This window comes from Pinus tabuliformis, chromosome 6 (genome assembly GCF_031772625.1).
Source record: "Pinus tabuliformis cultivar Carrire ecotype Pingquan chromosome 6, CPIR1, whole genome shotgun sequence".
NCBI classification, from domain to species: domain Eukaryota; kingdom Viridiplantae; phylum Streptophyta; class Pinopsida; order Pinales; family Pinaceae; genus Pinus; species Pinus tabuliformis.
Genome location: NC_142292.1, coordinates 1,966,253,282 through 1,966,267,530, shown reverse-complemented (window position 1 = coordinate 1,966,267,530; position 14,249 = coordinate 1,966,253,282). Strand labels below are relative to the sequence as shown.

The window sequence follows — 14,249 nt, the reverse complement described above, 5'->3', positions numbered from 1 at the left end:
AGTGTCTCAGACAAGCGAACGCGGACAAGGAATTCTATCAAAGCAGGGGAAACTAGAAGGATGTAGACTAAAGGAAACAGGGGAATTTTGATCTTTATGGTGAAGCAGTGCATGGAAATATGCGGACAGGATATCTGGTCTTCGGGCGGGAATCTGTACCCAGAACTCTACAAACCCAAAGTTATCGGGCGGGAGTCAATATAAAGAACAAGTCTTTTTATGAAAACGAAATTCTCTAAAATTCGCCTTTGAATTAGCTATGTTGGGTGCTTGGTTAATGTGCTGGCAGTTAGGCAAATTTGAGGCAATCCTAGGGATTTTGCATGGCAAATTGCAAGGAGGTTACCATGCCAGGCGGACCCGAAATTAACTTAAACGATGGCTTTATTTGACTTCGGGTCCAGGTGCGTTGTTAATTACCATGCATGTTACTCAACAAGGTTAGGATCAGTGGATTTCGAGCGGATTATATGCTCGAGGGTTATCCCCCCAGGCGGACCCGAAATTAACTTAAACAATGGCTTTATTTGACTTTGGGTCCGGGTGTGTTATTAATTACTGTGCATGTTACTCAGCAAGGTTAGGATCGGTGGATTTCGAGCGGATTACATGCTCGAGGGTTATCCCCCCAGGCGGACCCGAAATCATTATAGTGCAGTATCTATTTCCTCATCAGGTCCGATTCAAAGCTTAAAGAGTTTGCTTGTTAGCTTTCCGAAATAGTTCCTCGTCCATCAGATCTCTGGAGGCGGATCGAACGGTCTTGGTGAAAGATTGAATTTTGGAGGTCACTATGTTATGTTTTGTGGGCCCGTGGCCCGGAGTGTGGGCCTTTGGCTCGGCCCCCAAGGCTTTGTGAGGCTCGATAACTTTATGGCCCACATCTCCTTTGGGAATGTATGTACTTTATGTAATTTGTTTTTACAATATAATGAAAAAGAAAGACCAACTCCTATATTAGCAAAAAAAAAAAAAGTTATGTGTCACATTTATATAATGGATTCAGTTCATTTAATCTCTTTTGATGCCATTCAAATAAAATGATATCTTAAAAGACTACCCGCGTTATCCGCTTGGCATAAGTAGAAATTCACAACTCCAAATGAATCCGCGAGTGGCCCTGCATAGTTTTTGCCTACCCACTAACATAAATAACATTTTAATTTCATGTAAGGTAAATTGAGATAAAGTTATAATGTTTTTTAAAAGTAGTAAAATTAAATTAGTTATTTTTAGTAGCTAACAAGTCTGACTTTATTTTAAGTAGGTGGATTATCTTGTTTTAAGTGAGATCACTTAAAAAATCTTTTTCTCAAAAGTAAGTACATTATAGTGTTGTAAAAAATAAAGTTACTTAGTGTTGTAAAAAATAAAATTACTTTATGAGGAACACATAAGTTATGTGTCACATTTATATAATGGATTCAGTTCATTTAATCTCTTTTAATGCCAATCTCTTTTGAATTCAGTTCATTTAATCATCAAAGGAAAGGAAATGATATAGTAAAAGACTACCCGCGTTATCCGCTTGGCATAAATAGAAATTCACACCTCCAAATGAATCCGCCAGTGGCCATGCATAGTTTTTGCCTACCCACACACCACTCTCGACATCTTGAGAGTGGAAAACATTCCCTGTTCCATGGGTCTGTATCACCGCACAAAAAAGTCTTTATGTCACACTGCCGTAGTCTAAACAGACTGCCTTTTTGCCCTGAGAATCTTTTTTCTTTAAATATAAGCAGTTTCGTTCGTTTCTTAAAAAAACTGCAGTTTTAGTTTGAATTTAGTTCGACTTTTGCACAATCCTTGGCATTTGGACCAGTGCTCCAGCCATGCTCCTCATCACCAGAAGTCATAACCTCGTCGCACACCAGCATGCCATTACTATTGGGCCCCTATTCCTCAAGCCCTTTTATCCTAGAACATGCTAGAAAAGCTAGAGGAAGCGGCAACGAAGCAGTATGCTATGCTATGCAGGCAGGTTTGATTTAGTGTAATGCAACTAAATGAGCTGACTATATTATTACCAAAACCTTCAAGTTTTCAACCATGTAACTTTTAGAAAATGATTCAGTAAAAATTAATATTTATTTAAAATTTAAAATATCTAAACTTTACATTTTCTATAACAAAACTGTTCTTTACCCAAATAGTGCAACTGCATTATTGCTTTATTTACATGCGCAGCAAGATAAAGCTCCAAAAGTTATCCAATTCAACAGTTTGCCATCATAAAGAGAAGTCCGCGTAGAATGCGCTGGAATTCAGTCATTGCCCTCTTCAATTACCCTCCTTTTGGCTTTCCTTCGCAAATTATAAAGAAGAAACAAAATTTTATAAAACAATTTATTTCACTCCATCCATTCCTGTTTTCTTACTCGAAGATTCCAAGTCCCGAGTATGTCTTAGTCGAAGCTCGTGAGGCTATATGTAAATGGCATTGATAAGAAGACAAGTTACAAGATGTGAATTTCAGCTTTGAATAACGTCTCCCAGCACATTCATTTCGCTATTTTAAACGTGCATAAGCCATCGCAGAAAGACAATAAAGAAACAGCTCCTCATTGTGGATAAGTATCACAGATACGAGATTGATTGCGGATAAGTATTACAGATATGAAACTAGAAATACAGTTTTAGCCACAAAGCTAAATGTAACAGAGAGGCATATTGACTAGTTGGAATCAGCAAACTATATCATAAGCTACATCAGCTTCCACTAGAACATCCAAGATAGGGTACCAAGTCACGGATTAGAAGTTTTATCACATGTCCATCACATGAAGTCATTATGTCAATACACTCCTGTAAATCAGCGTCGTTTGCCATTAGCACCCACTCCTCTTCATCATCTAGATACTTCAGCTGAAATGTCCCAGGGTTCACGTTATATCGTTTCCCTATTTCCTCACATAATTCAGAAAACCCAAACCCAAAAGTCAATTTGAATCGAATGCGATCACCTTTATATGTTGCTTTCACTAATATTTTTGAGCTCTCGTCTTCCATGCAGTTTTCTCTTCCAGGACTGTCAACTACACTCCATGTGGGTGATACTGAATCGCTTGAAAACAATGTTGAGGAGCCATTGCGTGGAGAGGAACAATAGCTAGGACCACATGCTTCCTGCCAGGAAATGTCTCTACCAACTATGTGCAACCCTGTTATTGACACATTAGCCAGCTCAGTGGAATCAGAATGTCCTGTTGTGACAGGGTGATTGTTGTTTCCCAAAGTTAAATTTTCCAAATTTCGAGTTTCTTTTAATGCTGTAAGATTACCTCTATCACCGTGAAGACAAGATGTCGGCAACTTAACCCTTCCTTCAATTGATTTTATGTCCCCACCTGCCAACTTCTCAAGGGAACCAGCTTGATGTGCATCCCAAACCACGGGAGCAGAACAGGGTTGATCACTACATTTGATGGCATTTCTGCCAGGTTTCCGTTGACCAACAAATGAAATATTAAACGATGATTTGTCTTCCCCTGCCTGTCGAACTGATACTTCCACGTCATCTAAACCCTCTTTGACCTCTTCTGTCTCTCTCAGGCTGCTCTTGGAAAGTTGCACATCCTCTACAGAATATTTTTTAGATGTTACATCTTGAACTAACGAATTCTTTTCTATTGATAAAACACTCTTCTTGATGCTCATATGGCCTTCTTGCATACCTGAACTTCCTTCGAGGGGTAACATTGTAGCCAAGCTTTCTGACAACGGTGTATGCAATGTTGGAAGCTTATGTGGAACATCAATTACTTTATTTGCAGCTTTCCCGTAAGCTTGTGTTTCCATGGTACCATCAGTTTTACCAATTGTTACTGCACCTTCGGAAATAAGTGGTAATGTACTAGCCAAAGAAACAGCCCAGCCTCCATGAATAGAGAGAATCTCACTGTGCATCTGCACCCCTTGAACCATGCCAGCTGCATTCATGCTATCACCTGTAGTTGCATTTAATGTTAAATTTCCACCTACTTGTACAGAGTTAATCACACCTTGAATCTTTTGTAAGGAACATTTCACCTTATTGATCTTTCGTGATGGCCATCTAGAAATTCCATGCTGTCGACATATCCTTTTCAATGTAGTTGGACATACTGCAATTCAAATTACACAATCAATTTCGTCAGACACTCAGTTTTGTCCATGGAACACAGATCCAGAATGATAAAATGAAAGTATTCATTGTTAATGCAAATTAATCACTGGTTAGGGGACACTAAGCCTTGGCTGTTGAAGGAAAAATGCTGTTTCCAAAAAAATTTAAACACTGATTTTGAAAAACATATTTCCTGACATTTCTAATTCTAAGAACTCAAAATTGCATGTGATTGGAATTAGCCTAAAGATACTGACTGGTTACCAAAAATATTCTCAAAACAAATGATCGAATACTATTGCTATCTTTTGCACTTTCAGAGCTACAACCTAAATTTTTAAAATACATCTTAAAACTCTAGATACAGCAGACTACTCAGAGGACTGCTTCAGTATCTTGAATCTTGGTATTACAGATGAAAATGGAAACTGCCATTCAGATCTAAGCAATTAATTAACCTATGAAAATGCACGAATGGAATTAATTACATAAGTTTAAGCAACGCACTACCAGAATGTGGTGCATATTTTCATCGGTTGTAAATCAATTATGCATTGAACAAATCTCTTAGAGAGGCCGGGGAAAGGGAACAATGTTCCCTAAATATCGCAAATTAAAAAATGACGAATCAGCAAACAAGGAGAAAAGTACCAATAACACATCAATATGATCCCATCTAACTTCAACCTTTTGCACCATGCCCGAGATAGCATCAAATTACAATCTTTTCTTCTCACGTAAAAACATGACCGAAGAGCAAGATTTGACAACACACGACATGTGCCTGGCAATATCAGGGGCATCTTTTATTAGTCACAAAATGGTACCTCTGAGTAATGTATTTTTTGCAATATTTGGAGTATCGGATATCACAATGATCTAGGTTCGTAACAGTTTATTCTCAAGTTCCACTTAATGCAATAAAATTGTGCAATTTCTAACTAAAAATGGAGGTTACCTTTGTCTAAATCTAAAAATAAATAGTTTCCTTTGCCTTAAGTTGAAGGTGGAGGCATTTACCTTTAAAATTCTCTAATTACAGATACTTTTGCATGAAAGCAAAAAGAAATTCCTGTTAGAGTGTGTAATACCCATTTTACATGGGTGCAAAATTTGTTCAAAATCAGATAGAGTTGAGTTTAGAGGCGTGACAATTTTAGAGGGAGCAAAACAATTTTGAGTTGGTTTACGTTTGGTCGGAAGATGATGCTTATTTCTCAGCTGTCAAATTTTGTAGTAAAACCTATGTTTCTATCCAATCTGAAAGCAAGTTTAGCATGAAAAGTTATCTCATTTTCTCATGTATATATACTCTGAAAGACTGAAATAGAAACATGGTATCAGATCATTTAATAGTCCTGTGAGATTCAGAGAGGAGAATCAGTGTGAAAACGGAAAGCACCCAAACTTTCAGAAGTAACGTGCCTTAGCAACCTTTCTAGCAGTGGATGCCAGTCCTTTTGAGAGAAACATCTAAGTAGGCATTGTTTTCTGGAAAAAGACGCCAAGCACAGACAATTTACTACTAGGGAGGAGGTTCAGAAGTAACAATAGAGAGGAAGAAAAATCTGCCAGTAAACTCCTGAGAACAAATCCCTCTCAAGAAAGAAATAACAACATAAACGGCTATTGATTAGCAGATACACTGCAGACGACAACATATCCTGTAGAAGAGTGGAACTGTTACTTGTGGGAAAAAAAGCATTCATTCAATTCACCACTTCAACTCAGATGTTCAAACCTAAAATAGTGGAACCTAAAATAGTTGAAAAAATCAATTTCCAACAAGTTGAAAATTGTTTCTTCTAAATCATGACTAATACTCTATTGGGCAATGTTGCCTCAAATTCTAGCATGTCTTGTGAGAGGGCTCACATGACAAGGGTTAGACCATGATACAACAATGGCATGGAGGCCACTGTCACCGCAGCACTCCATCTCCTGCTCTTTAGTGGAATTTCACCGCAAGGGAGGCTTCCGGGTACAAGTCACCTAACAAATATTCTAAGGCAATAGCTTAAAGGTGACAGTTAAAATAGGCGCACATTGTCCACTGAGACAAAAACAAGGTTCAATGCAATGAGATAAGGATTAACATACGCTCAAAGGAACCTACAAGAAGGCCTTATAGCCTAGGGTTTAGATGATATGCCATACAAATGGCACACTTAGGCATATAAGTCCAAGAAAAGGTGTGTAAGAAAGATATGATCAACAAAAGGGAGCCATAAGCCTTCAACAAGCCATAATTCGAAGCCTTGATGTTAGGTTAGGATTTTATAGTGTTGAGATTTGTAGTTTGGGAGGTACTCCAAACCCTAGGCTAGAAGGTTGTGGAGGAATTGGCACCACAAAGGCACTTGTGGGCTAAGAACCCAAGCGTGGGGGTTTTTTACCCAAAGAAGTTAAGCCAAAACCAAGGAGATATTTGGACACTTGGCACTTGGAGATTGTAGGGCACCCTTAAAGTAACAAGGGGCCGCTTGTAGCACTAAGAGAGGTTGTGTGGATTGAGGGTAATAACTTTTATTTATGTGTGATGGCCTAAATGACTCAAAAAGCAAGTCGGCTTGGAAAGTATGGTGCCCCTTAATGGAATGTTCGCTTAGCATAAGGAAACATATAAATAAAGGAGTGTGGGAACTCATTTGAGCACATCCTAAGAGCAACACATCACAAGATCTCTCTCTGATTTAGTCGTAGACTTGAAGTAGCCCCAACAAAGTGTTGATTTGGGGTAGCATCGAATGTGCTCTAGCCATGAAAATTGGTGGAGAGACTAAAGCACATGAGATATCCAAGACCCAGAAATGGTTTGGGGAAATTCCACCCAGTTAGAGAGATATTAAAATAATTAATATTTTTAATGGATTCCTAAGTCTAAAATTAGGAAAATTAAAATATTAATGGGTATTAATATAAAACTGGGTGAGAAGGTTCTAAAAGACATGGATCAAGCCAAATCTAATCTTAGCCGTTGATTAGAGATTTAATCTCGACCGTTGAAGACTCAAAAGAGGAGGCTTGAGGGTTAGTTGGAGATACACCAAGATTGATCAGTTAGTTCGATTTTCTGGAGCAGGGTTTGCTGAGAAAATTCGAACAAGTGATCTGAGTTGCAGGGAGGGGCAGTGAGTACATAGCAGAGAGACATAGATAGTGCCTAAGGGTTAGCGCAGTGGCAGAGAGGCTATGCAGAGGCAACCATAGCTACACAAAGGCAGCAGGAGCCATGCAGAGGCAGCTAGAGACTGCGCAGAGGCTGAGGGGCCAGCGTGGGTGACGCAGAAGGCCAAAGAGCTGACGCAAAGGGTTCCAAAGCTACGCAGAGGCTAGCAGGGCTGATGCAGAGCCTTGGAGAAGCACCGTAAGGATTTTCGTGGGGCAGACTTGTTGAATATCTATCTCTGAGAAGAGGTATTACTGCCGTGTAGAAATCTCTGTTGGGTGAGCCAGTTTGGCACCCTAGTTGTACTCAAGAAATCTACATAATAATAAAACCCTCAGAACTGTTGCACCAGTTTTCCCGCATTAGGTTTTTCTGGGAACGATTGTCCAAAAATAACGGTATCCCTTGTGTGTTTGTCTAATATTTCAGTTGTTGATCTGTGTATGAGTTAAGGTTGCATATGTGTTTATTTTCAGTATTTATATGAATAAATAACTTGTTAAGGAATAAACAAGTAGGTGAAATAAACTAGATAATGTAGTAGGGATTTCTAATGGGTAACATTTAGAAATTTCAACACAAAGGAGAAAAGGAGCTCGTTTAGTGACTTTCCAAGACTGTCTTGAGGGCAGAGTGGATTAGGAGCATGGTTGAGGTCAAGGAGGATAAGTTTCACAGGTTTGTGCATGGTTTTAGGTGTTCCTTCTCTTTGTTTTGGGTTGTAGGATTGTTGGTGGGATTTCAGGTAGACGACCTGCTGACCACTCTGTGTCAACTACACTACAGTAATGCACATTTTTTAGGGGGATTCCATCATTTCCAGGCAGCCAAAAGTCATCTACATCTTTCAAAGTTTATCAAAAGCTGTAATTCCAAATTCTGCAGTCCTATGGGTCACTGTAAAAATGATTTTAGTATGAGTATGAAGCCATGTAACACACCTAAGTAAGCTAAGAATTTTTAGCAAAGAGTTTCACCCTAGGGATTTTTTTAACCTCACTAATTATTTGTGTTTTTAAACACGAATAATCTGCAGAGTTTTTCTCCCAAACAAACCCCAAAGTTGGGGTGGCACTCGATGGTGATGTCTTAAGTCAGTCCTAGTGTGTCGATTTTATGTATAATTATCATACTAGATTATGTCTTGAGTCTTGCAGAATTTGGTTAAGTCTAAGTGTCTATTTTTAATTATTAAAATTTCCAACTCACCGTAAATTTAATAGTTATTTGGATGTAAATTGTAAAATCAAATGTTTGTAAAAATTGAAGGGGGTAGTGTATTCATAATTAGAACCTCTACACCTCAAATTTGTATTTAAACACATTTTGACAGTTGAAATTATGTCTATCCCCTCAAATTATTTTAATTTTTGGTTTTCTAGCAAAAAACAACAAAAAAATTAGTTAGAAAATGGTCAAAATTTTAAAATTGAGAGAAAATAAAATTCTCTCCAAGTCGAAAAACGAATTTTTACAGAAGGTGGTCTTTCTTGAGGAAGAATTAAATTTGACAAACTCAATTCCAAGGCAGGGAAAACCACGAAAAATTCAACCAGAAAATAATTACTTTTTCAGGAAAATTGATTTTCTGGGTCTAATTGGTTGAAGAAAATTTGTGAGTCTAAAAGAAATTATTTTTTCAAGGCCCTCCATCAAATAAAAAATCAACTTTTTAAGAAAAATTGAATTTATGGACCAAGGTGGTTAAGTCAAAAGTGATTTTTTAAGGAAAAAGGTTCAAAATAATATTTTTTCGACCAGGAAAAAAGGGGTTTATTATGGAATTCGAATTTCTTCATCCAAATCAAGGGACATGATTTAATTTTGGCATGGATCAAGCATCTAGCAACTATTATTCTCCAAGGATCAAGTCAAAATTGTGCAACTTCTTGGACCTAGCCATTTTACACTTGGAGGGGGATCTAGAACTCTCAATTTTGTATAAATTGAGCCAGAGGCTCCTCATTGTAAGATCTTTGGATGGTGTATCTAGCTCTGGAAGCTTTGTAACATTATTTTTTTGATCAATAAAATCCAAGTCTTAGAGGGAAATATTATGGTGTATCTCTTAAGCTTGTTGTGGTAAATCTATTCTAATTATGCTTTATAATTTCTACTAGTGCATTAATTTGTTAAGGTCTTTAGACATTTGGATTTATAGTTGCTTGTTTGCACCTATATTTGGCTTGGAAGCATTGTTGATTAGCTAGATTTGGTGGATTCTTGTTTGAACCACTAGATCTGCTTGTCACCTTGTGACTTACCCTTTTTGAATCTAACAAATTTTTTCAAGTTGTGTAGAAAATCTTTTTTGGATCAAATTCAAGCATTTGAAGTGATCCTTGTTTGGGTCTTCATCTCCTTGAGTTGAGCATTTAAAGTACTTCTTGTTTGAATCTTCATACCCTTGGCACACAACAACAAAGAACCCATAGTGGGGTTTTTCCAAAGGCTCAATTTTTCTTTTTTTAAATGGGGTTTTCTTAGCCATCCATCTAAAGGGAAAGTTTTTATTAATATTCAAAAAACCCTATTTCATTGTGCTATAATTGATTTATCTGTTATCCAAAGAGCTTCTAATATTATGAAAAAATTGTAAATTTTGTAGATTGTATTGTAAATAAATCTTCTAACCACTGTACATATTTCTATCTCTTGCTAATAATTTTTCATTTTTATTTCTCTAATCCTTGTTTTATATATATATATATATATATATATATATATATATTGTTAATTTTAGGTATGTTCTATGCTTAGAGCAATCTACTTCAATTTTCATATTAGCCCAATGACAATATTTAGATTAGCAATCACATCAGCATGATAGTAAAGTGCAGATGGAACATAAACATAAACAACAGAAGACAAGCCAAGACAAGAGGACACAAGATGTAGCACCAGTTAGAGACAAACCCCAATGTGGGGAAACCCTTGATCAAATCTTCTTATATTCTTCAATTGTTCCAAAGAGAGAGAGAGAGATAGTACAAATATACAAATCTGAGATTTTGTGACAACAGTAGTAAAGCCTTGACCAGAGAGGTCAAACAGGACCGAATATTTTTATCCAAGTGGCATCAACATGATGCTCATCAAACTGAGCCAAACATAGTCAAATCTTGACGTAAAACATCTCCCAGAATTCTGATGTCTTCTTGTTGCACTAGTTGTCACTGCTTCATGAGATAGGGCTTCAACATTCAGTCCTCTTCCTTCATACAATCAACAATGCAGGTCTTCAAGGTGAGGCTCCAACACTTGTGCAATCCTTAGAACAAACGTTTGTTGCTATCTATGGCCTACGACTGAGCCTAGCAGCAAGTTAGGCCTATGATCTTCAACATATCAACGCAACAGTCTTGACCCAATCTAAATATACTGATCTGATCTTGAACTAGGATAGATTTCTTCAATGTAATGACTGAGGTTTTCCAACCTTATAAGCTATCCTCATGAACAACCTCAACAATGCACTATCACCACACTTCTAGGACATGGTCAATAAGAGATTAGATGCTATCAACATGATCACTGGTTAGGGCACTTCTTGGTTGTAGCTTAGGGGTCCAAACAACCCTTAAACAGTATACCCTAGCTCCTTCTTTTTGCGGATTCTTCTGCCCCTCATGAAAAACACTAACAAGCCCAAACAATCCTCAAATAGGCCACGCAATCACCTACAATAATGTGGCATTGTGACCGCGGCTTAGGTGACTACAAGTAGGTCTCTTAGAGCTACGTATAAGGGCTTCTCCTACTACGGCTTAGGGCACTACTAGACAGCTGCTAGAGACCTCCATTTTCTATGGATGGAACCTCCTTCTTCGATTGTGGCTAGGGCAGATTAGGACTGTGAGTTAGGGCCTTCATGAATTGCATATAGAGCCTCTTACTTGCTACTAGTTAGGCCTCCTTAGAATGCGACTAGGGCACCCTTAAGACTCGGATATATCACTTCCTTAACGCTGCTAGAGCTCTCCTTTAACTGCGGCCAAATCTCTCCCTTACCTGCGGCTAAGACTCTTCCTTAATGCGACTAAGACTCTTTCTTACTGCGGCTAGGGTAAGGCTAGATCTCCCTCCCTTTAGGATTGCGTATAGGGCAGCATTAACCCTTCCTTGACAGCGGATTAGGGCACAACTGAACAGCGGCTTGAACTCTTAGTTTGGACTACGGCTAGGGCATCTTATCCCCATTAAGACAGCGTATAGAACCCTTCTTGACTACAGCCAGACTGTCTCCTTTCCTCTAGCATCCACGGCTTCATCATCTAGACCTCTCTTTAGGTCAGCGTATAAGACTCCTCCATGACTGTGATTAGGGCACTCCCTCTAGATCTCTCTTTCACCAAAACACAAACAAATGAAGAGAGAGATCACAAGAAATGAGTGTGTACAAAATTAGTTGAAGTCCTCTTCTATTTATAATAAAACGTTGAGGATAGGTTGGGGTAATTTGGTTGCTAGATGAACTTGACGAATTGTCACATAGCACAAATAAATTCATATCTCAATGAATACATGTTGGAATTGGATGATCTTTAGATCAATCCTACACCTCTCGACAATAGGAATCCAAGAAAAATATCAGATGCCATAAATAAGAAGACCCACATGGAGTTGGTCCCTAGTTTCCAAATTTAACACTCCCTCTCAATTAGGGAAAACTCCATCTGCTAATCCATCTACCGGACTATACTATCTCTACCATCAACGCAATGCCCTGCACTGCTCTGCTGAACTATGAAGAAGAAGAAGTGATCGAGAATGTATCATACCATTCTCTACTGACCTTAAGTCAGTCCGATATAAAGAGAGTGTCTCATACCACTCTTATGTTGAGATTTCTAAGTCTGATACGTTATAAATCCCTACTGCATTATCTGTTTTATTTCACTTGTTTATTCCATTAAAAAGTTATTTATACATGTAAATAGTGAAAATAAATACAAATGCAGCCTTAACTCATATACAGATCAGCAACTGAAATACTAGACAAACAAGGGACACCGTTATTTTTGGACAACACGTCCCCGGAAAAACCCAATGCGAGAAAATTGATGCAACAGATCTGATGGTTTTATTATTATGCAGATTTCTTGAGTACAACTAGGGTGCCGAACTAGCTCACCGAACAAAGATTTTTACATAGCAGTGATACATCTTCTCGGAGACAGATATTCAGCTTCTCAGCACTAGTCTCCCCACAAAAATCCTTCCGGTGCTTCTCCTAGCCTCAGCGTAGCTCCTGAACCTTTTGCGTCAGCCTTCTGCCTCTCTCTGCTAGCTCTCTATTCTTCTGCGTCACCCACGCAGGCCCCTCAGCGTCTGCGCAGTCTCTAGCTGCCTCTGCGTATCTATGGCTACCTCTGCGTCAGCCTCTTTAGTGACTACGCTAACCCTCAGGCACTATCTCTGCCTCTCTACTATGTACTCACTGCCCCTCGCTGCAACAGATCACTTTTTGAATTTTCTCAGTAAACCTCGCTCAAGAAAATCGAACTGACTGATCAATCTTGGTGTATCTCCAACTGACCCTCAAGCCTCCTATTATACTTTTCCTGTTGAGTATTCAACGGTCGAGATTAAGTCTCTAATTCCTTTAATAGGATCCATGTCATTTAGAACATTCTCACCCAGTTTTATATTAATACCCATTAATATTTTAATTTTACTAAGTTTAGGCTTAGGAACCCCATTAAAAATATTAATTATTTTAATATCTCTCTAACCGGGTGGAATTTTCCCAAACCATTTCTGGGTATTGGAGATCTTATGTGCCTTAGCCTTTCCACCAATTTTCATGGTTAGAGCACATCCGATGCTACCCCAAATCAACACTCCCTCTTAGCGAGGAATGTGCTCCAGTAATGCTCCACCACTAAACATCACTCTGATCCTTCTACACCACTACCTGTGTTGATGCTTGGCCTGCTGCCCAACATCCACTGCACTGTTGCTTCCTATACTGCTGCCCATGGCTCTGCCACTGCTACTGCTACATTTGTACTGCAGCTCCCTCTCAACATGCTGCCCATAGCACTGCCACTGCTAACTGTTGCACTGCAACTCAGTTACTGAGAAGTAAGTAACTAATCTACCCAAATACTGACATCCTTGTCAGTCCAGAAGCCTCCTAATGTTGAAGCTACCTCTGCTGCTATCTTGTGCTCCCTCTGTTGCCTCTACGCTGCTGCAAATGACTCTGTGCCTCTCGCACTGCTGCAACCACCTTTGTGCCTCTCGCATTGCTGTAAACACCTTTGTTCCTCTCGCACCGCTGCAACCCCCATTACGCTGCTACAGATATCTGCACTCTAGCACTTCCTTGTTGCTCCATCGCATCTTGCTTCTACCGACATCCGTCATCCTGCTACTATCGTTCAGGACTCCCGTAGCCAGATATGATCCAAGAGTTTGGGCACCTCAAGGATCCTACCCCTACATATTTTGTAGTCCTCCTGACTACAGCTCAATTTCACCCCACCTCTTTTCTAGAGGTGTATGAGCACTCATGGCACAGTTGTCATCGGTCTCGACTTCTTGCTTCGCCTTAGGCGGTGCTGCCTTGGTGTTAGAAGCCTCTCCCTTATTCTTCTTCCTCGGACATTGGGTTGCATAATGACCCAGCTCCCCACAATGGAAGCACTTCACCTTGGAGATATCCTTCTTCTTCCTCTTCCCTTGTTGTCCCGCAAATGCTAGAGTCGCAACCTCCTCCTCCTCTTTCTTGATTCGACCTCCTTTGCCACTACTCCCTGCCTTGGTCAACTGTCTGATCTCTTCTTGGCGAAGAGCTGCCCACATCTCTTCCCATCCTAGAAGAGTAGCTCTGCCCAAAATGCCTTGGACAAATGTCTCCCACTCCTCGGAGACTACATTCAGGGCAGTCCTCACCATGAACTCCTGATTCGGCGTGGCCCCTATGGAAGTAAGTTGGTCACGAATCTCCTGCAATCTGAGGAGGTA

General features: G+C 39.3%; 1 protein-coding gene across 2 annotated transcripts in view; it reads right to left on the bottom strand.

Annotated features, from left to right (window-relative positions):
• Positions 1–2,072: 2,072 nt before the first annotated feature.
• LOC149267052 (protein NLP6-like) overlaps positions 2,073–14,249 on the bottom strand; it is a 344,234-nt gene continuing 332,057 nt past the window's right edge. For both annotated transcript variants that reach the window (XM_089431358.1, XM_089431360.1), the window contains exon 5: positions 2,073–4,106. In XM_089431358.1, coding sequence (XP_089287484.1) covers positions 2,713–4,106 — 1,394 coding nt within the window. In that variant the 3' untranslated portion in view covers positions 2,073–2,712. The remainder of the gene's footprint in view (positions 4,107–14,249) is intronic.